A 25,221-nucleotide genomic window follows, 5' to 3' on the forward strand; every position below is an offset into this window, starting at 1 on the left:
TCCTGGAACATCGGCTACAAGAAACCGCCGAGACTTAACACGCCCTGTAGGTAGCTGGTGCCCTCAAGCACTGACCCCAGGTCAGTTATGGATTTTTGCACAGAATCTGTGGGGGTTGTGATTAGGGATGTGGGCAGTTGACCCTGGATCAGGAGTTGAGGACACAGTCTACTCGGAATGAAAACACGCCCACGCACACACACACACACACACATACACACGCACACACACACACACACAAACACACACTCAGTCATTCACACTGGCACAGGGCACAAAAACACAACTTTATAACATACTCTGACTAAAGCTGGTCATGAATTGGAAGCTGTCCAACTTGGTCATCTATCTGTCTGCGTTTCTGTTGGCACATTGCAGACGGCCTCTGAGAATCAGAAGGCTGAACACGGATACAGATTAATGATGCACTGAAAGGCCTGTAAGGCCGTTCGAAGGAGCCATAAAAATCTGACCTCTTGGTGTCAGTGGAACTGAACATTCAGTGCAAAACCTTTTTCCAAGAAAGCACAAGCAAAGCAGGTTTGCTATTTATTTATTTTTTTTGGACGATGGCTAAGCAGATGAGGAATTGGTCGAGTTTTTAAAAAAAGTGTAATTCTTCTCCTTCTCTTTGCAATTAATATGAATTGGCTTTTGACATACCATTTTACATTCAAGAATTAATTTCAAAGCTCAGTACAATATCCCTTCAAGCTCGTTAGAGTGGTTATTCTAGAAATTTCTATTTGATAAACCAAAGTTACTTTGCTGGACCCTCCAGAGTATTTTACATGAGTTTCAAGAATTTTTCAGTTCCACAGTAATGCTGACTCTTCATGTAATGGTATCAGAAAGGAATGGAAGTGAACGTGGGAAACAGACATTCTCTGAGTTCACTGCTGATGGGGTATTCACCAGGGGCAACTGTTTTACCTTTGAACCAACAGTTCTGTGCTCTTTGAATGGACCAACCAGACTCTCTTCACACGCTTATACGCTTATACCCCCCCCACGCCCACCCCCACCCAAACGCACCACAGTAAAACGGTACACCAAAGGGTTTTTGGTACACCATGGGTTTGGAGCAAAGCCCGTACCTACCCGTTCACGAAAAAGATCCCACAAGAGGCCGACTTTTCAGGAGATGTCCCAAATTACCAGAGTGCTGAAGTCCCAAATTACCAGAGTGTTTTCAGGAGCGTCCATGAACAACAGAGCAGATCCTCTGAATGGGCTGGCTTTCAAACAGCCCTACCTCTACCCACTTTGCCTCCGTAGGAACAGAGAGACTGCAGTCAAACGAGGAAAGGGTGGTGGTGCTGGGCGGGTCACCTGCATGTATCCCACAAAGAACACTCCACCCCCCCCCTTCCTCCCACACCCCACCCAAACCCTGAACCCCAAGCCCGATTTTATCCCGAAGACTCTGTGGTGGAGCTGGCGGTATGAACAGGGAATCTAATTCCCTTCCACCAAAAACAGCAAGCAAGCTATATGATAACCTGTGTGGATACACAAACAATGTATGTGTTGCAATACTTTAATTTATTGTCTAACGCTGTTATTTATTCTGTGGTAGTGAGTCTAGACGCATAGCAAAGCACAGTGCTGTATTTAAGAATGTGAAACGAAAGCGAAAGGGCAGTTGGGTCTGTCTGTAGAACTGTGTGAGAGAGAGGGCCAGAATCATTGATTGGCATGTTGTAAACACAACCCGTGTTTTGGTCTCCTGGGGGCGCTTGGTATTTTTGGAGTTGTTGCGCCCCTTAGTGGAGGTGGAGAGAAGTTGGAAAAAAGGGATGAGGGGCCATATTTCTGAACAGGTTCCAAAGAATCTCAGATGCCAAAAGCCTAACTACACATTTTGAATTGGACCTCAGCCTTAAAATCGAACTTGCTCAAATTAAAAGTGGCATCTTTATGGCCTATAACACAAGTCATTGGTTAGAAAAGTTACATGGTTATGAAAAATGATTCTGTTGAAATGAGCAATTGTTTTGACTGTAAGTCAAATAGTATAATGTGCATTATCCTTCTCTGTAAACTGCAGTGTACAACAGTAGAATCGCATATGCTCTGATGTACCATTGATTTTTCAGATGGGTAAACTGAGCTTTAATTTTTCAAATGAGTTAACAGTAAATTTGTCTACTTTTAATCTTGATTATTTATGTAGCACCTTTATTTGTAACACACTGTACTACAATCCGTTGTGCAATTATATATGTATCTCTCTTTTAATATGTAAAAACAATTATTTCATATTTATTTCAGTATTGTAAATATTTTGTTCATTGAATATCAACGATAAAGGTTTTCCAGTAGGCATGTGTTTCCTTGCATAGTTTCTAACCACAATGGACAAAAATGTAGTTGATATTTATCCAGAACAGCATATACAGAGTTAGGATTGGCAAATCAGTGTTGTCATCTTGTCATCTGGAATGAAGAGTGTGGGAAGAATGTGGATTGATTTTTGTGGGAAGAGTGGAACCATTTCAAAGATTGTAAGAGCTGTACGTGATCAGGATTTTACGACGTTCTCAAAGTCCTAAAGGCTGAATTCCCCCGTCAGTCTTCCAGACAGTTTTCTTATCGGTTCCACCCTTAGCAGAAATGACAGGCAGTATTACGTCTAGCAGCATAACAGGACTAGTCAAGTAGTGGACAAAACTGAGTGATGGTGCCTTTTTGTGAGGACAGAGAGAATAAGGAGAGAACTGCCTTGAACTGCTCGCATATTGATTGGTTCCTTAAATTGCTTGATGTTTGAGCCTTGGAATAAACCCACCTGTCCTACAGGGGAATGGCAGAGGAACCGGTGATACCTTCAGTTTATGTTTTAAATAAACCTGTTTTTCTGTTTGTATTGAACTGTTACTTCCGCTTGTACATTCTGCAAATGCCACTAATGTCTTTTTTTCCTTCATGCTATAAAATGTGTATGACATTATCAAGGTACAGTAATATGGATATTAAAATCAAAGTGCTCATGTGAACACAACCTAAACAAGTGTCTTTCTGTGATTTTTTGTTGTTGCCATTTTCTCCTCAATTTAGTCGTTGTACCAATTCCCTGTGTGTATCACGCGGTCCTGGTTGACACGCTATCCTCTGTCGGTCTGGGGAGGGTGTAGACTACCTCTTGCCTCCTCCGATACATGTGGAGTCGCCAGCCGCTTCTTTTTCACCTGATTTCGAGGAGTTTCACTGGGAGGTTCACGCTATCTCCCCCAGATCCCCTCCCTGCTGAACAGGCGCCCTGACAAACCAGTAGGAGACGCTAATGCAACGATCAGGACTCATACCCTCACCGGCTTCCCACCCGCAAACACTGCCAATTATGTTCGTAGGAACGTCTGACCAAGCCGGAAGTACCGCTGCCGGGGGTCTTTTTTGTGATTTTGACTCATCTCTTGTGGTTGTTGTTTCTTACAGTATTTTACTAAATATATACATAAACAGATAACCCATTTGTGGCAGATTTGTGTAGATTTATTGAAGAAATTTCACAATTCAGTTTGGATTGTGGGGTTACAACCTAGTGTGCTGAATTCCAATCAGAAAATTCATGATTCCTCTACTGAGGAATCATGGGATGCTTTCAACTGACCTACAGACACAGAGTTCAAATACATTGCATTACATTGTGCTTTTGGTTGTTTTTATTTTATTGTGTGGAATAAACATGAGCGAATCAACAAATACAGAAGACCTGAGTTTGAAATGTTACTTATGTTAAAAATTTGCATGTTTTGAAGAATGAGATCATCTGATTTGTGGGAAGTGATGTAATCCATCTGCAGAATGAGTATTCCAACATTTATCTGTCTCAAAGAGTCGATTTCTGCCAGTTCTTCCAAAGCTTGTGCTACACTGTACTTTAACCAGTGTACTGGTTTGCTTCTATCTTCCCTTTGGAGCACTGATGGACCCCAGGGCATTGTGGGTGAGCTGTCCAAATGTTTGGCCGAAACTGAACCTGTATCCTGTTATGTAGAGGGAGATTGATTATATATATATAAGAAATCACTATCATGCAGCTTTAATAATGGAAGTAATTTCCCAGAGAATACTGCCCTTACTTAATGTCTTTGTGTAACGTGTGTTGCTCAACATAGCAGTCCATTTTAAGTGAAGTAAATGAAGCACAGATTTAACAGCTGAGCATTCATCCTTAAATTCATCCCTATAAGACAGATCAATCCAAATGTGTCTACAGAGACACCTGGTGGACACAATGCTGAATGAATCTCGAGAAATCTGGTCTAGAAAAAACTCATGGGCATGGTGATCACCTAAATGGGTCTCCAAAATCTTAATTTGAACCCCCAACCCAGGACTTCCCAGTGTGAGAGGCAGGAGGACTGAATGGGCTCACCTGGCACATGGCCGGTGTAAGCTGGGACCATGCCACTGTAGGACGGGTAGATGGTAGTGATGGGGGGAAACTCCTCCACACTGGGTGGCTGAACGCCATCTTTGCCCCTCGCCTCCTTGTCGAACTGGACCAGGGCTCTGTTTGTGGTGATGGGGAAACCAGTGCCGAAGAGGAAGCGGGATTTGGGGACGTATCCGGTGAAACCTGCGCAAGAAAAAAATGAAGGTAAGCGGAAAAACCCGTGCGAAAGCCACTTTCATTCGCGTTATACCTGGCAAACTGCCTGCTGTCTAATAGCAGTAGCAGGGTTTGGGGTAAATTCCATTGCAGTCAAGTCAATTCAGGAAATGAATTGAAAATTGATTCGTTTTGAAATTCAAAGTCATTAATTCAAAATCAACTGAAAAATTCCCATAATGCTGACTCCATCTACGAGTACATAGTAATGACTACACCTGAATTTGCATAATTTCACCACACAGTTGTATGTATCCTTTACTTGTATAGCCTATGTATAATGTGATACAGCAGTTTTCAGTGACAAAAAATAATCTGAAGAGTGAAAGCACGTTTCGCTACCTGAGATGAAGTACTTGTTGGGATTGTTTTCCTCCATGGTGTAAGGAGATCCGAGGGGTTTCCAGGGGGCCGGGGTCTTGTATGGTACTGACTCTTTAGTGATGGGGGTCAGAGGGGTGCTATAAGGCCCAAGCTGCAGCACAGAGGGAGAGACCTTGGACTGCACTGTAGTTAGCAAACATCTCATTGATTAAAGCGCACTCTCAATGCAGACCCATCACTATGAACCCAACCACCAGGGGGAGTAAACTACGCAGGACTCTGAGGCCGTGGCATCTTTTTCCAGGTACATATATTCTTGTGCAAGAAACTACAGGGGTTCCTACTTCAGACTATTGGGTTTATAGGTACAACTTGGTTTTGACAGGACAGTGTATCTGCGTCCTGCTTTATATGTCAAAAGCTTGCAATGCTATCCCTTGGCTGCTACTGTGTTGTCACTCAAAATCACAGTATGATCTGTGATTGAGTGGCTCTCCTGACGCAGGAGTAGCGCCTCAGAGATAGGCTGGCATGTAACAGGACCTGACATGTGACCTGCGTCCTGCATAATTAACCGGCCTGGCGGTGGCTGCTGTGTGTTAGCAGGAAGGCTCGGCGCCGGGCTGGTTACTGTGGGCTTGGGCGCCGTGCCGTAGTCGACGCGGGGAAGGTCAGCCGAGGCGCTGAGGCGCTTCCGCTTCTGCAGGTCTCTCTGGAACTCGCTGAGAGCCTCCCGGCACGTCTGGCTGTACGTGCGGGAGAAGCAGTTCCGGCTTTTCGGAATGAAACCTGCAAAAAAACAGACACGCGCACGTATGCGCTCACACGCCGAATCTGAGACAAAGTGCTTCCACAGAAATACCTGAACCCTTTAGACACCAGGGAAATTCCTGCAGATCACTCGCACGTTTAAAATAAACACTGATTATCATCTATATTCAAAACAAAATGCTTATTTCATACGACTGTGCACATTTCGGTGAGTTATGTGTTCCATTGAGCTTTTCGGGAGTTTATCAGGCTAAAACGTGCTAAAGTATTTCAAATTTCAAAATGCTTGACCCCAGCCTGCCACACAAACGGGACAAAATGAAGCGAAGCCTCCTTAAGAGCAGTGACATGCTTGCCTTTGTATCCCGGGATCATCCTCTCTGGGTGCCTGCGGACTCCCGGCAGGCTGCCCCAGACCTCAGCGGGCGGCCCCGCCTCCGCCTCCGTTTCGCCCGAGGGGGCGTTGCTGTTGTACAGGATCAGCTGTCGGGTGCTGGACACTTCGGGGCTGGACAGGATCTGGGCTGTCAGCTTCCCATACGTCTCCCCCAGAGTGAACTTGAGCTGAGGGCAGTACCCTGCATAGCTTTGTAGAGATGGCGTCCCCATCAGACCCATGTCAAACACTTTCAAGTATTTAAAATACAGTATTAGACCCAGGACTGATCCATGCCCCACCAAGTGTGGAATGGTCTATCAAAACTTGTGCTCAAAAAAATAAATAAAATAAATAATTGTGTGGCCCTCAACGACTGCATAGTGTTTATGCCAGTGGCTTTGCAGCCTAGCTACGGATGCCTGCTAATTACATAATGTAATGTCTGTATTTACCAATTCTGTACATAACACGTGACATGACCTTTTCAGACAAAAAGTAGCCTTACTTCCTACACTAAATTATATAACAAAATACTATCCTTTTTATGTGCATTTATTAGTACGATATGTTTACAGATACGCGGTACTCATAGCACACAACAGGGTTAAGTGGTTAAGTCAGTTCTTAAAGGGTCATTTAATTGATGGGAACAACCCTGCAACTCAATACAGCCGCAGGCCGGTTGCTATGGGCGACGTCCGACACAAAATAGCTACGTCTAGTGCGAAGTGTTGAAATGAAGCTGGATGAAAGTCGTAACTCAAAACAAACACCGGCAACCCGCAGTTCTACATCACTTAAATTACCAAAAACAACTACGTAAAGCAAGTAATAAAAGTAAAAAGTGAAATACCGCCCAAGAAAATAACACACTAAAAAATAGAAAATATAATCAGAACGTTGAACCTTAACAAATTTCACAATCAATAGCATATTTATGTATTGTTATGTATGTAACATGATTGTAATGGTTTAAAGTTCAGCACAGTGCCGCAAAAGTAACAGTCAGCATAGCCTAAACAAGAAATAGGATAATTTAATGGTAATTCTAATCAAACGAACGCAAAATTTGGCCTGCCTAATACTGTACATATTAAATAAATTAATAGATTCTTACCCTGGTATATACTGTGGATCAGGTGTTACCAAAACGTTGCTAAATTTCGGAGGAAATGCCTCCATATTTCCGAGATGTCCAAGTTAACCGATTCCTTTTAAGGAGCCCTCTTCGCACAGAGGTGTGCCAAAATCGCTCCCGCTGGTTTCAGCTACGGCTACGCGATGTTTTCAGATTAGCGGTTGCTATAGAGGTTTTCGCACGTGCCAAATTCAATTCAGTTCTTCAGTTTTAACGGAGGTGAAGTGATGGGATTAATCTGCCGTATGGTCGCGGAGACGGACTCGACCGTATAGACTCTTCAATATTATTACTATTATTATTATTATTATGATTATTATTATTATTATTATTATTATTATTAATAATAATAATAATAATAATAATAATAATAATAATAAAAACGTTTTCAACGTACAAAAATGTTACTCACACATCCTAAGCACTGACTATAATGTAACAAAACTAAAATGTAACAAAAACAAATAAAAATCTCTAACATTCAAGCCAGAAGTTACTTGAACGTTCATTTACAATGTTTTTTGATACTTAAACACTAGGTGGAGTTGTTGGTCAGAGGAAATAGTTCTTGAACCAGAAACCGTAAAGTCACTTTAATTTTAAATCTGTATGATTTCTGCAGTTCTATATTTAATATAATATACAGTTGCAATCAAAAGTATTCAACCCCTCTAACCCATAAGATGTCTTTGTGATGTGAATAAAATTTCATGACAATGTATCAACTAAGGCCTTCGTAAACAGAAATACATGTTTATTAGAACATGTTCAAGTGATTTTGAAAACATACAGCTGAGTTTACTATTTGTTATGAGGAAAAAAATGAAACTCTCTCCAAAAAATCAATAACCAAATTATTCAACCCCAAAATCAGTACTTTGTGGAACATCCTTTAGCTTTTATAACTTCCAATAAACACTTCCTATAAGTGCTCACAAGCCCCTGACACCTCTCTTTTGGAATCTTGGCCCATTCTTCCTGTGCAAATGCTTCAAGTTCACCAATATTCTTTGGTTTTCTTGATGCCACTGCTTTCTTCAAATCCCACCAAAGATTTTCAATGGGATTTAAATCTGTGGACTGAGAAGGCCAGTCAAGGACATTCCAAGATCGTTCCCTGAACCAAGCTTTGGTTGACTTGGATGTATGCTTGAGATCATTGTCTTGCTGGAAAGTCCAATGACCACCAAGCTTCAGCTTATGCACTGAGGGCATCACATTCTTCTCCAGAATGGCCTAGTATTTCAAGGAATCCATAGTGCCAGTCACACGCTGAAATTGCCAGTACCAGAAGCAGTAAAACACCCCCACAAAAGGACTGACCCACCTCCATACTTGACTATGGGGATAGTGTTCTTCTTGTCATAAGCTGCACCTTTCTTGCGCCAGACATACCGCTTATCCATGGGTCTAAACAATTCCAGTTTTGTCTCGTCACTTCATAAAATATTCTCCCAAAACTCCATAAACTCCATAGACATCCAAATCCAAACAACAAAGGGAGGGGGGAGGAGGGGGGTGGGGGAGGATAGGTTAGGTCTGAGGTCTGAGGAAGTAGAGTTAGGCCTGATCACCTGAACATCATCACACTGAACAGTCTCATTATTTATTGTTTACTACCTATTTAATTAAACTGGAACAACCGCTGCTACTATACCACTAGTTAATTAATTAAACTGACACAACCGCTGCTATTTTATATAATCGCTGCTACTTTATTCTTTATTTATTTTCTTTTTTCTTTTATTTTATGTATATATCGTTACTATCTCTATGTTTGATGTGTGATGTTTAACTTGTTAACTTTTTAACTTATGGTGCTGTACTCACTGGAAACCTGAATTTCCCTAAGGGAACTTCCCTACGGGATCAATAAAGTTTCTATCTATCTATCTATCTAAATGATGTCTTGCATATTCATGTTGATTTTTCATATGCTTACTGGTTAAGAGTGGAGTGCGGCGAGGTGTCCGGCCATGAAAGTCATCCTGTATGCCTTTGGCAGTAATATGAGGGGTTTTCTCAGCAGTTCTTACGATGTGCCTGATACCATTTGATGTAACTTTACTCTTCCTTCCACGTCCAGGTAGGTTTACTGCTATTCCATGACTTTTGAACTTCCTTATGATGCTGCCAATTGTGTCTCTTTGAACTTTCAATATCTTGGAGATCTTTTTGTATCCATTGCCTTTTTTATGCAATGAAATAATTTATTCTCTTAACTTTTGAGAGAGCTCCTTTGTCTTTGGCATGTTTGCTAGTCAGCATCAAATTGATGTGAAGAAGTGCATCGGTGGGATTTATATGTTTATCACAGGTGAAGCAAATAGTATCGTTATGGATTTCCTAAGGGCTTAAGTGTGTTTCCACAAAATCTAGTCACTCTACAGACCAGCAAATATTTTAAAAATGGTGATATTGAATGGGGGTTGAATATTTATGATATGGCTGAAATACAAAATTTACATGCTACTCGGAAATCTTAAAAAATACATTTTTATTTTGAATTTTAACAGAACACACAAGTGACATACATGTTTTTTTAGTTTCAAGTCTTCCAAAAGCATACATTTAAAAATATTTACAGTTTCCACAGGGGTTGAATAATTTTGATTGCAACTGTATATTTATACTACAAGGGGGGATTTTTTTCAGAAGCTTGAGAGTCTTTCTCACCGGCATTTTCATCCTCTTCCCACAAAATCAAGGCAACTATTTGATTCAAAATCCCTCCCTGCCCCCACATCCTCTACTAACAGTAGACCAGCACCCTGTCAACCCAAAGCATGGAGCTATCATGCCCATGCATGGTGCTTCAAAGGACAGACATGGGAGGGTCCTTGTGGTCCATACTGTACTATTTACCACCAGCGTGAATGCACATCCCCTGATGTTTATCTTTCCGTAGGGTCCACACTGGAGTTGCAGGTCTGTGCAGCCAAAAGCCTTATCAACAAACAGACCTCAGTGAGCGCTGGACGGCAATGCAAGCAAACTGTCCAGGGTAAGATGTATGAGCTAGATTGGACGTATGCTTTCATCAGTTTCTTTTTAAGGAATAACAAATTATTCACCTTTTAAAAAAAAAAAAATTAAAAAAAAGCTTTTAAAGTCTCAGTAACATATCTCCCAACAGAGAATGGCTGAGCCAATGCAGAAATTGGCTAAATGTGCAGCTGTCAAGCTGAGCATGAGATTCCAGTTCAGTCTGTTTTCCTTTGTCAGCGTTTGATGCAGTATACTTGGTGAGCAATTAACCAAAGCACTTATCACTCTGTAATTATAGATAAACTCAACTATACTTTATGACCCCAAAATAAAAATTTATCTTAGGCACAAATCCTCCTGCCTCACAAAAGAATCACACATAACATAATACACAAGATAAGGTGCATGGTGCATGGTGCATGGTGCATGGTGCATGTACATAAACCATATTGTTCTCCATAGTACACGTAATGCATAGGTTTAAGAGCTAATCAATACACCTGACAATAAATTAATAATCATAAAGGCTTAATCTGCCAATGCCATAGCCAGAGTTTAGGGACTGCGGGTCTAAATATTGTTTGAGGTCATGAGCTGATACTCAGGGTGTAAAACATGCTATGGATCTGCAAGGATTTTGTAAGGATACTTTATAAATACTGTCTTTGTTGAACTAGGGAACATAAGCTTTGACATGAAAATTCCAGCACAGCCTGCAATCCACATGTACACCAAAATACTTATAAATATTCATAAAGATCATACAAATACATGATCCCCCCCTAACTTTAGTATGAATATATTATATGAATATATGAATATATATATATAAGATATACCTCATTTTCTCTGTCTGGACTATGCTTTATATGCTTTGTAAACTATTATTTTGTCCCAGACTCTCTCATGAACATTATTAATCAACTGTGGAAACTACAGCCTCACCTTGTTTTTTTTCTTCGTTTTATGAATGGATTTACATTGTGTGACAAGAATAACCGTTTTATTTTTAATCTTAGGTATGAAAAGTTGTAGCCTTGGTCCTACTGTTAAGAGGGCTCTCTTACCCAATATTTTCATTGTGGTCTGCGACTGATGACAGACAGCCTTTGACGGGAATGGAATGATAACCATTTCCAAGTATTTTGTGAAAGTAGATACAAGGAGAGGTTTTTCACTCAACAGGTCTAATGATTTCTGGCAATGGCAAAGCAGTGTTGTAACCAGCACGTTAAAACAAGAACAGTAGTGTCATCAAATGGGAAACGGAACTTTCTTGCAAAGGAGGAATCAAGGTTGGCAGGGAATGCAAGCATCATGTCAACAGTCAGATGTAGGAATTTATTTGCCAAATGTTGAGAGCCATTTTTTTGTGGGAAAATGGTTCGGATACCAGTATTGGCACCCCAATCTTGGATCTTGGTTCAACATCTCATCCGTGAGATGGCATCTCCTACAGCATGGTGCTGACTCATTGCTATGCCGTTATATTTATATATTATATATAATATATATTATATTTCAGACTTGTACTTCAGATTTAGTCTGTCCTCTTTGTACTGTTTTCACATCTTTCTTTTAGTATCGATGCAGGGGTACTTGGTTGGACACTGCATATACTGTAAAGATGCCCTGAAAATTTTATGATTGCAATATGAGTGCAATTGCCTTATATTCAATACTTCTTTCCGATATATCCCAGTATGCTATTGGTTTTTTATTGCTACTGTCCTATGTCTAAATCCTTATCGACCAGGCCAAATTCTACTCCTAAGTCAAATTTTTTTTAAATTTGACAGCTGTAGAACATTGTTATGCATTTCCTTCTTGAGTCGTAGCTCAGATATGTTCAGCTGAAAACATATGGATGGTTTATTATTATTATTATTATTATTACTTTTTTGTCTTTCTGCAGCATTCCCATAGAAGACGGTGATTCACAAGGACTGAAGTTTAAAATCCCTGGCATAAGGAACTGTGCAGTGCTGCATTGCACTAGAGTAGTGGACGCACTTCATATTCCCCCCAAAAAACCAAGTTGTAATTTACATTGATGCAGTACACATTTTTATTCAAAACAAAATTCTGTCATAATCCAAAGTCACATTTGTAGGAAAAGCCAAAAACACGGAGCACATATTATTACAATGAGAAAATGCATACTGGTGTCAAAAACAATTCCTTGCTACCCTAATTCAATGGACATAATGATAAATAGGCTTCTAAGCTTAATTACTTTCTGACAGAAATGTTTGTGGAAAAAGTCAAATACATTGCACTATAGCATTTTACCTGTACAAAGCATTATCATTATAAAGGTAGAACACTAGCTGCACCTGTGTAATATATTATTTGTATACCTATGTTATTCTACATTATTATTGTTTCCACAGCATTAAAGTGTCATTATTTCTACACATTATTTTATTAGTATGATACTATTACAGTGCAACAGCGTCGTTACATCTGAGTTGCAGGATAGTTTAGCTGTACACTACATCATTAGTATACCTGTGCAATACGTTACTGTTTACCCCGACTGCATTACAATATTATTATACCTAGCTAGCAAGCACCCTATGTGAAAAAATACTATAATGAAGTATGCTTGGGACATCAAAATGACTCAGTTAAGTTCAGTTATAGTTGGTGAATTGTCATACACTGTAGTTACCTTGTTGACATGACATCTTTTTATCAGCTAATGCATATATATATAGTACCTATAGTAATATGGCACAACCTTTAGCTTGCCACTTGCAAGCCAGAAGCAATATTTGCAGACTACCTATGGGTAGACACTGCTGAAAATGGTAAATGGACTGCATTTATATAGTGCTTTTATCCAAAGCGCTTTACAATTGATGCCTCTCATTCGCCAGAGCAGTTAGGGGTTCAGGGGTTAGGTGTCTTGCTCAAGGACACTTCCACACGCCCAGGGCGGGGTTTGAACCGCCAACCCTCTGACTGCCAGACAATCGGTCTTACCTCCTGAGCTATGTCACCACTGCTGGCTAGTCAAAGAATGGCAGCACCAATTAACAAAAAACAATAGAGATGTCAGCACCAATGTAATTGAACCTAGTCAAGGTAGCTAAGCTACTAGCATCTTTGTTATTAGCTGCCAATCACATGTGATGTGTACTTCATAAACAACATTTAATAGCTACGATATTAATGTGCAGGCAATAACTAAGTCAGGTGTTTTTATCCAGCTATTTTAACTATATTTTTGGAGTTAGTTGGACGGGAAGTTTATACTTGTGAATGAATTTGGGTAAGTTAGCTTATGAACTGTAGGAAAAGTTATCTGGAATAACCCAAACATCGAAATGGTGAAGCCTCGATGACTCGGTTGGGCAGCTGCACTCCGCGGTGAGATGTGGTGGTTTCCAGAACGGTCAAAACCTCAAGGTCCTGCACCTTTTCCCCTGCTAAAGGGAGAAAAGAGAGCAGTCACTCACAGGGGTTTACAGCAGTGTTTCACAAGCAGTGGGTCCTGGATGAATGAATGCGGTGGATCATGATTTATTTATTTATTTTACCGTATATTGCAACACATGGAAACACATGTGGGGAAGTCAATAGGATTAGAGCCCTTGAGAAAATAAAACCCTATCTGTTCTTCGCAGGGATTTTTCCCAAGCCTGTCGGGCACTCTTCCAACTGGACTTCAGTTAAGCAATCAAAAGGTCCAGTACACAGTGGGGCAGCTGGCTTACCTTGAATGCGCTGTCCTGGCACCTTTTCCGTTCCTTGTCCAGGTGGGCGGTCAGCGTCTCCACCCAGGGACGGCCAGGAGGGGCGCACAGGTTGCGGCCCTTCCTGGTGAAGAAGCTTTGAGCGGAAAGAAACGGAACCTGTGAGTCATGTGAGTTTTAGCACGTGCGCGTTTGCCGCTGGGGGCACGCCTAATGAGAGTGATTCAGGAGCAAGCCAATAAGGCACTCACACGACAGCGCTGATGTCACAGCCGTTGCCGCCGACCTGCCGCTGGTAGCCCCTGACGATGTGCGTGGGTATTTTGGCGTGGCTGACCTTCAGGCAGCAGTCCAGAGCCAGCTCACCCCGGGTGACTATGAGAGCAGAGAGGGAGGGAGGTTGTCATAGATACCGCAGTCCTGGAAACCGATGGGGGCTTCGTTTATACTCCATTACGGTTGGCAAATTGGATTTCGGTTTATCTGATAGATGTGATTTATTGAAACGGGGTTGATTATTTTTAGAGGTGCATATTGTTTTCATTATTCCTGCACCGTGGTTTAGTTTCCTTTGATCTGATTGGGCAGGAACTGGGTGGTTTGCAGGATTCCAAAATCTAATCATAGCCTGTCTTCTGCAACTGTAGTCCTAGAAGTCTAGTTTAAAAAGTGTAAAAGTGCAGATAGACACATACAACTTTGTATGCACACTAAAAAATAAGTCACTATCTGTTATCAGGAAAAAAAGAATAACATTAATGTGATTAAGAATATCATTTTGCACTGAGGTTTTTGAGTCATTTCTGTCTGGGGTATTATTCAGTAAATGCTATGAGCCTGTCATTGTCAGACTAACACAGCTAGTCTACAAACAACAAATTTGGTTTTCATGTTTAAAAGCTTAATTACATGGAACCTACTTAAATATTCATAATCACTGAGATATTAAGCTAACTAATCATTAGAATTACTAGTAATTTTTTTTCAGTTCTGCCGAATCTTTTGCGAATTGTTGCTCCAGGATTTTTTTGTATAAATTTCTCTTAATAATTAATTTAATAAATCAAGAAAATCAAGCAATCAGTTTGATGATTTCACCTTTTTCATTTTTAATTGATCAACTTTGTTGACACACTACAACAGATCTCAAGCATGTATTGAGAATTTCTTTTCATGAGCATGTACATGTACATGTTTGCTTTTTGTTTCGTACCCAGAATTGGTGAAATCCCGTAAGTTTCATCCATGCAAGGCAAACTTCCTGATCTTATAGAGAGCTTCACTGGGACTTGGTTTCCAGATTGTGTTATCTAAACTCCCCTTCTCGTTTTGCTTTCTCATTGATTTCCTTGCGTGATATCTTATCTCAGCATAGGACTATACCGTGAGAGGATGGTGATCAAGTGCAGTTAGACCAGGGGTGGGGAATTCCATTCCCGCAGGGCCGGTATTATTATGCAGGTTTTCTTTGTCACCAGTTACACTGGCCAAATTCGCCAATTAGCTGAAGGAATACACTTAAGCTGGTTCAGCCACAGATTACACTGCAATCAGAATGTTTCAAGGACACAGGAACAGTCTTCAGCTGCTGTTTGTGAATTTTTATCTCAATATCAATTTATGAAAAGATTAGGCTAATTAAATAATTAAGAGCAGAAACCAGGAGCAGATACCACCCTCCTTGCCCACAAAAAGCATGCACAAAAAGTTTTCACTAACTGCTGCAAGGAGTGTTTAAACTTCCAAATGAACCTTTAAATAAAACTGTGCATTATTGCATGACTTTTGCCCCAAGCTTCCCTTTTCATCCCACACATCTCCTTTCTGAATTTAAAAAGAAAGATGTGGGACTATCACGACTGTCACAACAATCAGATATAAAGCCAAAGAAAGTTATAAAAACAGGGGGGTGTAATGTAGGTGAAAAGTAGAAGACTTCATTAATTCGGTTATTAGGTACTCTTTGAAAAGAAGATGGAAATGGATAAAGAAAAGAAACCTGAGAAGGAAACTGGACCTTTAGACAGAATTAAGTTAAACTGGATTTTACTTCCTTGAAGTTCACAAGGCATGCTTGTGCACTTTGTGTTTGTTTGATGAATACAACTAAACCCTCGCCAGTGTTCTTTTTCCAAATGACTAAAATGTATTCCATACTTTAATCATGAATAACTATATGCTAAATGACAACTAAGGTACATCACTTGCATAAATTCACATTACATCCCAGAAGATCTTATATAAAACCATGTAGATGACAATATACTAAACATAATCAATGCCTATATTGTTCACATGTGAATGACACCATGATTGAATTAACCTGAAACACTTTATGTTTTGTCAAATTATGAATACTTTTAATGAATACACACAAAGAATGTTCCTTCTTACAGTATGTATTTACTTTTGCTTTTAAAGTAACTCTGTTTCATCACAGTTCAATATATTATTTCCTGAAATTACCAACTCTCTCAATGCTATAAAGAGCCTTGGAATGCATTTATTTGAACTCAGCTTTTATGCATTTATTTGAACTCAAAAAAAAAAAAACATGTATAAAGCTGACTTTTCTGACACAACATCAATGTGAATCTTAGCGTGCTTACCACACCAACCCAGCACACTCAAACCCATGCACTGAAATAACAGCATGCATAACCCCTGTCCCCTTCCCTCATCACTGGTAAATCATTGGCAGATTGCGAAGATAGAAAAAGGACCCACCGTTGGAACTGCAGAGCAGGAAAAAGATGCTGACACAGAACGCGATGCCTGTTGCCATGGTTGTGCTCTGTTGGTGCTGATGCATGGTGTGGTGGCTGTGTGGGCATCAAATCTCACTCCTCGGACACTCTGTTGCCCTATGCTCACTCTAGCCTCTCTTCCGCTCACTCCCTTTATAAGACACGAGGGGTTTCACTTTAATGTCCCCTCCTACCCTCCTCCCCCCATTTCTCAACCTCCTCTTTCTGGAAAGGGAGAGGCCGGCATCACCAATGTGGAAATCTCAGTTGTGAAAGGCATTACGCTCAGCAGGTCGAGTGATGTTGAGACCTGTCACTCATCCACTTCGTGGAACTGTTGCAGTTAAACTTTGAATGAAAAATTAAAATTTACTTTAGAATTCACTAAAGCCACAAATCCCTGCAAGTGATATGAAGCTATGCAGGTTCACAATTTGAACTCCCTCCCCCCGCCACCCTGCTCTCCTTTAATGAAAAAAAAATGTCTCCTTAAACACATTTTCAACATTAATTATTGCAGCCGACGTTACACTTACTTTTGTGATGTGGTAACTAAGACCTTGAAACACTGTAGACACCAGGCTCACTGTAAAAACAGTGTGACAATTTGCTTGTAAGAGTTGCTAAACAAAAGCAAGGGTGGATGGATTGGTGGATGGATGATTGATTTATTGATTGATTGATTGTACAATGGACAACATAATTGTGATTTGTGATCCTTTCTGAAGTTGCCACTGGAGAAGAGAATGAACCAAAAGCCTGAAAGAACAGTGTGGAAAGAGTAACCTGCATGCCTTCAGGAGGGTGCGTGATTGACCATCGAGGGTCACTAGACAGCGAAGAAACGCAAACTCCTAACCTACTGAATCGTACCCTGGGTGATGCAATCGGCCTGTGGAGCTTCTGGCCACTGTTGGCACTGGCACGGTCTGCATTCGATCGGAGACTGTGGAGCTCATCCATGTTGGTAGATGATTGATGATCATAAACTGATGATGGTACAAGGTTGTGAGTAGTATTTTGGAGCGTTCATTCGTAAGGAAGGGATTTTTTCCCCCTCATTTATTAAAGTAGGCATTTGATTACTTACTAAATTAACTTAAATTGGTACTCTTACATAATTTGATTGTCACTTCTGTGCCATTGTCTGTCACTACTCTTTCACACTTTCTAATTGATACAAAGACTCTTATAAGAATGTCTATTTGACTAAAATAAGTGTCAGTTATCTTCTTTATAAACACATGCATCATTTTTAGTGGTTCATGAACATGTCAAAACTTGCTTGTGAAGATAAATATAAACAATTGCATTTATTTGAAAGTTGCATTGCGGTCAAACAATTAAATCCATAGACTGTGATTAAGCAATAATACAGGAGCGGCCGGGGTATATTTTGAATACAGTCGTGGCTGTGGCTACATTTATAACATACTGTAGTCATTTTGCTGTTGAGTAGTCAAGTTAAATTATGCAGTAGCATCATGATTATATAAAATGGTGAACTGGTTTTGTCAGTACTATGTTTTAGCATGGCTAGAATGCTGTATGAACACACAGGACTGGAACTATAAATAAATGTTAAATAAAAAAGCCAAGTGGAGTGCTTAGATCAATGTTTTATTACACAAAAATCAACAAATATAATACAAAATTCACAGCATTTTTCACAATATTTGCATACATGATATAAAAAAGAGCTTATTTTGATAACGTATGTACAAAAGTATGAGACGAAAAACACACCAGGACCAAATAATCAAAACTGACAGATATTTCCCCACACACCACATAGATTAATTGATTCACATATTGTGTTGCCAAGCTGTTCAGCTGATAGCTTAGCTGAAATGGTTACTGTACATATCCAAAAAAATGGAAGCACTGTCCCTTAATGTGGCTATTAGCTTTTGTGTGTGGCTTTTTTTTGGTACTCCAGAAGTGACCCATGCTCTGCTGTAAGGGCCAAAGACTCCCAGCCACTAAACACAAAACTCATGTCCTTCCATTTTAGTACCAGTTGGGTCCGTCAGGCTAAAGACCTGGAAATTTCTGACCTCGAAGAGCTGTAGTGACCTTTCGTGTTCTTCTAATTCTTTTTTCCTGTGGGGAAGACACATTTAAAGAGGTTACTGCAAGCAGAGAGATGGCCTCGAATGCAGTCTAATGTACTTCTTTTCTTGGAAATTTACCGGAAACGCTATGGTCTGACCTGTCGGTTTGAGTGTGGGAAGTACAGCAATGATAAATCTCAGTGTGGTGGGTTAAAAAAAATATCCTGGTGATTTCCAAACGAGTTTGAGTACATATTTCAGTTTCTGTTTTCTTAATGACCTTTATTGAACATTTGCTTTCTTTAAATTGACTGACAGTAGTTGCAAGACATCTAGAACCAGGAGGCTGGATGGTACAGTGTGTACCCTGTGCTTCAGCGCCTTACCCCTCTTCCTCTTTGGTTTCGCCTTCCTGTCCAGTCTCTTGATGAGCTTCTTGACCCATTTGCTTCTGCTGGCAGGAGGGGCGCAGAGACTCAAATCCTTTTTAGTGATGAATCTGAAAGCAGCAGCATTGGCTCAGGTTCAGTTCTAGCTCACATGCACTCAACTGTGAACATGTAATACAGGAATCATATCCTAGGTAACACAATATCAGCTCCTTTTTATTCGCTTATCAGTATGCAGTGTTTGACCAGGTGCAGTTGTAGGTCATGCAAAGTAAACTGAACATAACATTTCTTCCTGGTTTCCCTCCTGGGGGGGGGGGGGGGGGGGGCGGGGGACAAGAGGTGGAGGAAAACACTTCATGTGCAGCTCAGCAGGTGGGTGGTGGGCACCCAAGTGACCAGCAGGGGTCAGTAAAGAGTGATGACCCTGAACCCCTCCCAACCTTGGGTGAGCGTCTCCTTGCAGGGCTGCCGATCACAGGTACTGTAGCACTGGCACGGTCTGGACTAGGCATCAGACCGTAGGCCCCCTCCACACACTAGAACAGTGCCTTAACAGGATGAGCCACCCAGCAGCCCAGGAGGTCCGTGCTCCTGATTGACAAACTCATTAATTGCACTAATGGCGGTCAAACAGGACACTTACAGTGTTGCAGGTATCAGGCAGCCGCTAGCTGTGGTCTGGATACTGTAGCCCTTCACTATGCTGTTTGGGATGGGCTTGTTCTTGGTGGACAAACAACAGTCCAGGACTTCTTCAGTGCTCGCTGCAGGAAGACAATCAGTTAAATCAGATTGGAGTGGAGTGGATTGGATTGGACTCTCATTTTGGGTTAAAATGCATAGCTGTGTAAAAGGCATTTGAGCTCAGAGGACAGCAATCAAAAGCTTTTCTGATGGGGGTTGGTATGGGGCATCTGGGGGTTCGTGGTCTAAAGCAGAGACCAGAGCTCCTCAATCTTATCTGGAAAGGGCTGGTGTGGGTTGTTTCAACCAAGCCTGCACCTACACCAGCCCTTTCTGGATAGGATTGAGGACCCCTGGTCTAAAGCAAGAAAATACATGTTGCAGAACTACAAAAAGTAGTTTTGTACAGCAAGTTATGTTTTCATATGTTTTTGTAAATATATACATTTTTTCAATGCATACAAAAAACTGCCTGGGCCAATCAAAAACTATCACAAAGACTGAAATATCAAAAGCCACCAGAAATGAATAGAGAAATATGGACCACCTTGTGATCCAACAGTGTTACTTACTGTGAAAAGTGGTTCTGAGTCTTACCTGCTGCATAACTGCAGAGGACGGAGGCCGCCAGGAGGACAGCGGCTGCCGCTCTGAGCATCGCGCTCGTTCTGCTTCTCTTCTCCATTTGTGTTGCTCTGTTTCACGCCGCTCGCGTTGAGGGAAGGTAATAGCCGGAGTCGCGGAGCGCGCGCGGTTTATATGCTCACCTGGGCGGCTTTCGGTTTCGTTTCTCACCGTGGAGGGCCTTTGGCTCCGCCCTCTCCGGGAAAAGGCCCTTCGCTGTTGATAAGGGTACGCCTCTCCCTCACTCTCCCTCTCTGTGAAAGGGAATCTGAAATATGATCCGTGTGCAGGTTAGTCCTCCGGGGGGCTGTGGCCCGTGCTTCTGAGACTGCATTCCTGCAATCCTACGGTTCCCTGCTTGTGTGGGCTGAGGGGACCTTATGTCAAGTCAAAGTTATTGACTTAGTTATTGCACTTGTGCCTACTCAAATATTGCTTGTTTTATTTGCATAGACTGATTTGTTGCTGTTTTTTTGTGTTAATCAGATTAACCTACAGGGTCCAAGTTAAACTACACGGTCGTTCCCTGCACTTGGAACTGTACTTCCCTCTAGGGTTTTCAACACACCTGTTCCTGGTTTTGGTTATACACTTCGTTGTACGTCGCTCTGGATAAGAGCATCTGCCAAATGCCTGTAATGTAATGTAATGTAAAAACAATGCATTTGCCCTCACAAATGAAGGTTTGGGGGGGAAGGGGGAGGGGGGAGGGTGCATCATCAAGTGCACATGCAATATACTGTATGTTTTTGGTTTTTGTTCTCTTAGGTCCGCAGGTCCCAGTTTCCCACGTGTTGTGATTGTTTTTCAGATTTCTTTTTTCAATGATCTGTTACACCACTCAGCGGACATCTTGCTTATGCACTTTTATAAAATTGTACGGTGCTATTACCACATTTTGTTTGTTAAGGGCTTCTACACGCACCAGTACCCTGCCTGCATTGGTGTCAATTGCAGCCAGTGTACCCAAAGGTAACTGCAAAAGCAACTCTTGTTCATAAGACACTTGCACTCTGCCAACACCAACTGGACATGAGGGGTAAGAAAGAAGATGCTCAACATGGTTTAAACCAGCTAAATAAAAGAGGTCTGTATTGGTGCTCAACAGCCAGGACGGTCAAACTAGAGTAAAAAAACTCCTTACCCTTCACAGGGTAAGTTAGCCACTTCACAGGGGCTAACCCAAAGTAAGGAACACTGCACCACACATTGCTCAGGCTAAAAGACTGCTGTAATGAACAGAGTAAGACTGACGTTTCGACGTCAACGACGTCTTCCTCAGAGTCAAAAAACAGAAATGCAAGGGCCGCTCTGGGAGGGATATAGATACCCTCCCATGACATGGACATGATGCCATGGTAACAGCCCAGTTGGAGGGCTGCAGAAAGAAAATCAGTGCTCGATGTTAAAATAAGCCGAGGACCTGCATGTGCCTTCTAAATTTATTAAAAAAATAAATAAATAGCTGACAAAAATGTGTGTATAAAATGCTTAAAGCATGCAAGTGAGTATGTGAACACGCGTGTGCGTGCTTGTCCGTGCATGTCGTCAATTATGATCTAATTCCAATGGCTTATGCTTCTGGAAACACAAACGTTTTTGTCAGATCTGGTTCACAGGTTTCCCGTTACAATTATGTACGGTGACTAGATGACAGGGATATACTATCCCTGGAGGCCTCGTATCACTTCTACACCAAGCATGGCACCGCTATCCCATGTCACCCTCTTCATCTGCCAAGAATCTTGCACTGGTACTCAACAGCAAACTGACCCACTCTGAGAACATCCTGGCAGTTTGTCGATCGTTCAGATTCTTTCTGTACAACACTTTCCACGCCACCAATACAACCCCCGCGCCTCAGACCCGACACTGATTGACTCCCATCTACTGCAATTCCCTTCTTGCTGGCCTCCCTGGCTGTCCCACTGCAGCCATAGCAGAACCCCTTCCTATCGTCTGACACAGACTGACGTCTTACCGCTTCAGATTACACCTTGGCTCCCCTGACCCCCTCTAGATAACCCTTTCTATTTATCTTTCCTTCTTCGGGTTTCCATTTGGTGTGTAAAGGTCTGTGTAAAGGGCTAGTGGTGCTTTCTTTAGTAACAACACAAATGTTTGTTTGTTAGGTTAACATTACACATATTGATTTTTAATGGGCCATTGTGCCTTCTTGGCGACGCCACATTGTTTTAATCCTGAGAGTTAAACTGATGTTGTACACTGATGTGTGTTCTGAATGTCACTCTGGATAGGAGTAACTGCCAAAATGGTCGTGATGTTATGTAATGTAATGTAATCTCACCATTATGGAAAAGCTGGATAAAGACAGGTGCCAAGAGAAGTGAGGTAGACAAACTTATCATGGGACAGACAGATTGGTCAAGGGAGACATGGGCAATGCCATTGCATGGCTTGAAGAATAAGTATATTAATTTATTAAGTATAAATTGAAAAATGTTACCTGGTCCCGAGCCTCTACAATAGGACTTTGATCATGTCAGGTTAATTAGCAAAAGGTGCTTTCCCACGGTACAAAGTTCACCACATGTCTTCAACCCTCAGCTAAGCAGCACAACCCAATGCTGTGGAAGACTGTTCTAAACAGACCTGGGTCAAATGCATATTTTAAATACTCCATCTCTTTAGATACCTGTACAATCTGAATGCACTCCTGTAGATCCTTGAGAATGTTCATCGTAAGTTGTTACTGGGCAAAATGTGCAATCCTATTAAAGAAGAAAACTGGTGGGATTAGAGGTCTCTTGAACTCTTAAGCAATCTCCAGGAAACACACTGGTAGCTAAAGTATCTTAAGTTCACTACATGGCCAAAAGTATGTGGACACGTGACATCCAACATCTCATCCAAAATTTATCCATTAATATGGAGTTGGTCCACCTTTTGCTGCTATAACAACCTTTACTTGTCTGGGAAGGATTTATATTAGATGTTGGAGCATTGCTGCAGGGATTTGCTTCCATTCAGCCAGAAGAGCATTAGTGAGGTCGAGCACTGATTGGGCATTTAGGCCTGGCTTGCAATTGGTTTTCCATTGATCCCAAAGCTGTTGGATGGGGTTGAGGTCAGGGCTCTGTGCAGGCCAGTCAATTCTTCCACGTCGTTCTTGACAAAACCATTCCGATATGGACCTTGCCGTGTGCCCAGGGACATTGTCATGCGGAAACAGGAAAGGGCCTTCCCCAAACTGTTGGGGAACCACAGAATTGTCTAGAATGTGATTGTATGCAGTACCATTAAAATTTGCTTTGACTGAAACTAAGGGGCCTAACTCAAACCTTGAAAAACAGCCCCAGACCAAGGGGTGTCCAGATACTTTTGGTCATATAGTGTACCTATGTGACACTAGTCTGGATCTAAAGCACAGTATGGAGGGGAGCATTGGACATTTTCTTTGAGAGAGGTGTTTTTTAAAAAACTCTTTTTTACAGCGACGGTCAGTTCCTGCAGCATGAACAGTCAGGAGCAGCAAACATTTGGATCCCTGAAATACTTTCCACAGCAGTTTCAGCATCCACACAGCTTTTCCTGTTCTCTATCTGCATCCGTGGATGTCAGGATGCCCAGCACTGTAATAACACAGATTTAATATCCTCCCATAATACCCCAGCAGAAAAAGAAGTTGTTTCGTTTTTTTTGGACACAATCCAAGTGTTTTGGACATAATCCATAATCTTATTTTATGTTCATTTAATATCCCTTGTTGTGTAGGTTTCAGTATTATAGAATATATGGTTCTTGAGATCAAGACCAGAAACCCGGGTCCCTTACAGGGGACAAAAATGAACTGAGGTGTCTTAGGAGAAAATGAATCTTGTTCTCAGGCATATCTGTGTATGATTTACTGGGCAGATATCTGTAGTTTCTAAGAAGTGAAGGGTTAGTGCTGACAAGTCTGTTACTGTTATAAGTGATGAGCTGTGTAAAATTGTGTTCTGCTGACTAACTTGGAGGTATGAATGCTAACCTCTGCAGTGCAATTACACACCTTTTTCAGTTAACCGCGACTTTCGTAAACTTGCACAGAATCTCGTTTCCTGCGTCCTGAAAATGGCTGCGTGTCTAGACACAAACTATAAATACTAATCAGGCCACAAGAACAATTCAGCAATGTCTAATACATGAGGTCACATTACCCACGTGCATATTTTTCTTACTTCATGCATGCATTGGACTTGTGCATGCATGTAAAAGATACAAATGACCTACATAGCAGGTTTGGTCTGGCCTAGCAATGGCCCACTTAGCTCACTTTCACTCAGCCTGAAGGAACGAAAGTCCAAGAGTGGTCAAGATCCAGTAGCCAGATTTTAAAAAATGGCCCAAAAATTTGTCTGAAAGTTGTGGCCCAAAAATGGTCTGGATCTGGCAAACGGATCTGGGCCACCCATGGACCATCATTCTTTTCTGTATGTGGGCCAAGTAAAAGTGAGTTTTCTACCAAAGGCTAACCGATTAATTATAGTAAGGAATAATGGTAACCCAATTCTACATGTTACACCGTGGTGACATGAGTCAAAATCAGTATCAAAACCATGAAAAGGTCTATGCCTAAACTTGCACAGCACACCCATCAATGTAGGAAAGTGATACACCAAAGTACATTTATCAGCACTCTTGTCAAGTGCGACATACACATTTTACATTCCATGCAAGCCATTTATACAGTAGTTTATTTGTGTGTGTGTGTGTGTATGCGTGTGTATGCGTGTGTATGCGTGCGTCTGCATGTGCGTGTGCGTGTGTGTGAGTGTGTGTGTGTGCGTGCATGTGCATG

At 41.4% G+C, this 25,221-nt stretch overlaps 3 protein-coding genes across 3 annotated transcripts; all 3 read right to left on the reverse strand.

Moving 5' to 3' along the window:
* Positions 1-3,642: 3,642 nt before the first annotated feature.
* fam166b (family with sequence similarity 166 member B) lies at positions 3,643-7,379 on the reverse strand. The gene is made up of 6 exons (XM_035390352.1): positions 7,210-7,379; positions 6,070-6,299; positions 5,574-5,731; positions 4,961-5,093; positions 4,382-4,585; positions 3,643-3,989 (listed from the first exon to the last, which is right to left on the reverse strand). The coding sequence occupies exons 1-6, from the start codon at positions 7,272-7,274 to the stop codon at positions 3,907-3,909; spliced, it is 873 nt and encodes a 290-aa protein (XP_035246243.1). The 5' UTR covers positions 7,275-7,379; the 3' UTR covers positions 3,643-3,906.
* Positions 7,380-12,262: 4,883 nt separating this feature from the next.
* LOC118212361 (C-C motif chemokine 19-like) lies at positions 12,263-16,812 on the reverse strand. Its single transcript, XM_035390154.1, has 5 exons — positions 16,647-16,812; positions 14,171-14,294; positions 13,941-14,055; positions 13,224-13,652; positions 12,263-13,017 (listed from the first exon to the last, which is right to left on the reverse strand). Exons 1-4 carry the CDS (start codon positions 16,729-16,731, stop codon positions 13,620-13,622), a joined length of 357 nt encoding a protein of 118 aa, XP_035246045.1. The 5' UTR covers positions 16,732-16,812; the 3' UTR covers positions 12,263-13,017; positions 13,224-13,619.
* Positions 16,813-18,265: 1,453 nt separating this feature from the next.
* ccl19b (chemokine (C-C motif) ligand 19b) lies at positions 18,266-20,537 on the reverse strand. The gene is made up of 4 exons (XM_035390353.1): positions 20,394-20,537; positions 19,756-19,876; positions 19,107-19,219; positions 18,266-18,769 (listed from the first exon to the last, which is right to left on the reverse strand). The coding sequence occupies exons 1-4, from the start codon at positions 20,479-20,481 to the stop codon at positions 18,756-18,758; spliced, it is 336 nt and encodes a 111-aa protein (XP_035246244.1). The 5' UTR covers positions 20,482-20,537; the 3' UTR covers positions 18,266-18,755.
* Positions 20,538-25,221: the final 4,684 nt, after the last annotated feature.

Source organism: Anguilla anguilla, chromosome 14 (assembly GCF_013347855.1).
Source record: "Anguilla anguilla isolate fAngAng1 chromosome 14, fAngAng1.pri, whole genome shotgun sequence".
In the NCBI taxonomy this organism is placed as follows: domain Eukaryota; kingdom Metazoa; phylum Chordata; class Actinopteri; order Anguilliformes; family Anguillidae; genus Anguilla; species Anguilla anguilla.

Bases quoted from the DNA above. Each gene is read 5' to 3' on its own strand.
- LOC118212361 (XM_035390154.1), bottom strand. From the start codon at position 16,731: ATGCATCAGCACCAACAGAGCACAACCATGGCAACAGGCATCGCGTTC. The intron at 14,295-16,646 runs GTGGGTCCTTTT...CTGCTCTCATAG, and splicing joins CCTGCTCTGCAGTTCCAACG to TCACCCGGGGTGAGCTGGCT. The intron at 14,056-14,170 runs GTGAGTGCCTTA...TTCCGCTCAAAG, and splicing joins TGTGACATCAGCGCTGTCGT to CTTCTTCACCAGGAAGGGCC.
- ccl19b (XM_035390353.1), bottom strand. From the start codon at position 20,481: ATGGAGAAGAGAAGCAGAACGAGCGCGATGCTCAGAGCGGCAGCCGCT. The intron at 19,877-20,393 runs GTAAGACTCAGA...GTCTTCCTGCAG, and splicing joins CCTCTGCAGTTATGCAGCAG to CGAGCACTGAAGAAGTCCTG. The intron at 19,220-19,755 runs GTAAGTGTCCTG...TGCTGCTTTCAG, and splicing joins TGCCTGATACCTGCAACACT to ATTCATCACTAAAAAGGATT.
- fam166b (XM_035390352.1), bottom strand. From the start codon at position 7,274: ATGGAGGCATTTCCTCCGAAATTTAGCAACGTTTTGGTAACACCTGAT. The intron at 5,094-5,573 runs GTAACCAGCCCG...TCTGTGCTGCAG, and splicing joins GCACGGCGCCCAAGCCCACA to CTTGGGCCTTATAGCACCCC. The intron at 3,990-4,381 runs GTGAGCCCATTC...TCTACATAACAG, and splicing joins TTACACCGGCCATGTGCCAG to GATACAGGTTCAGTTTCGGC.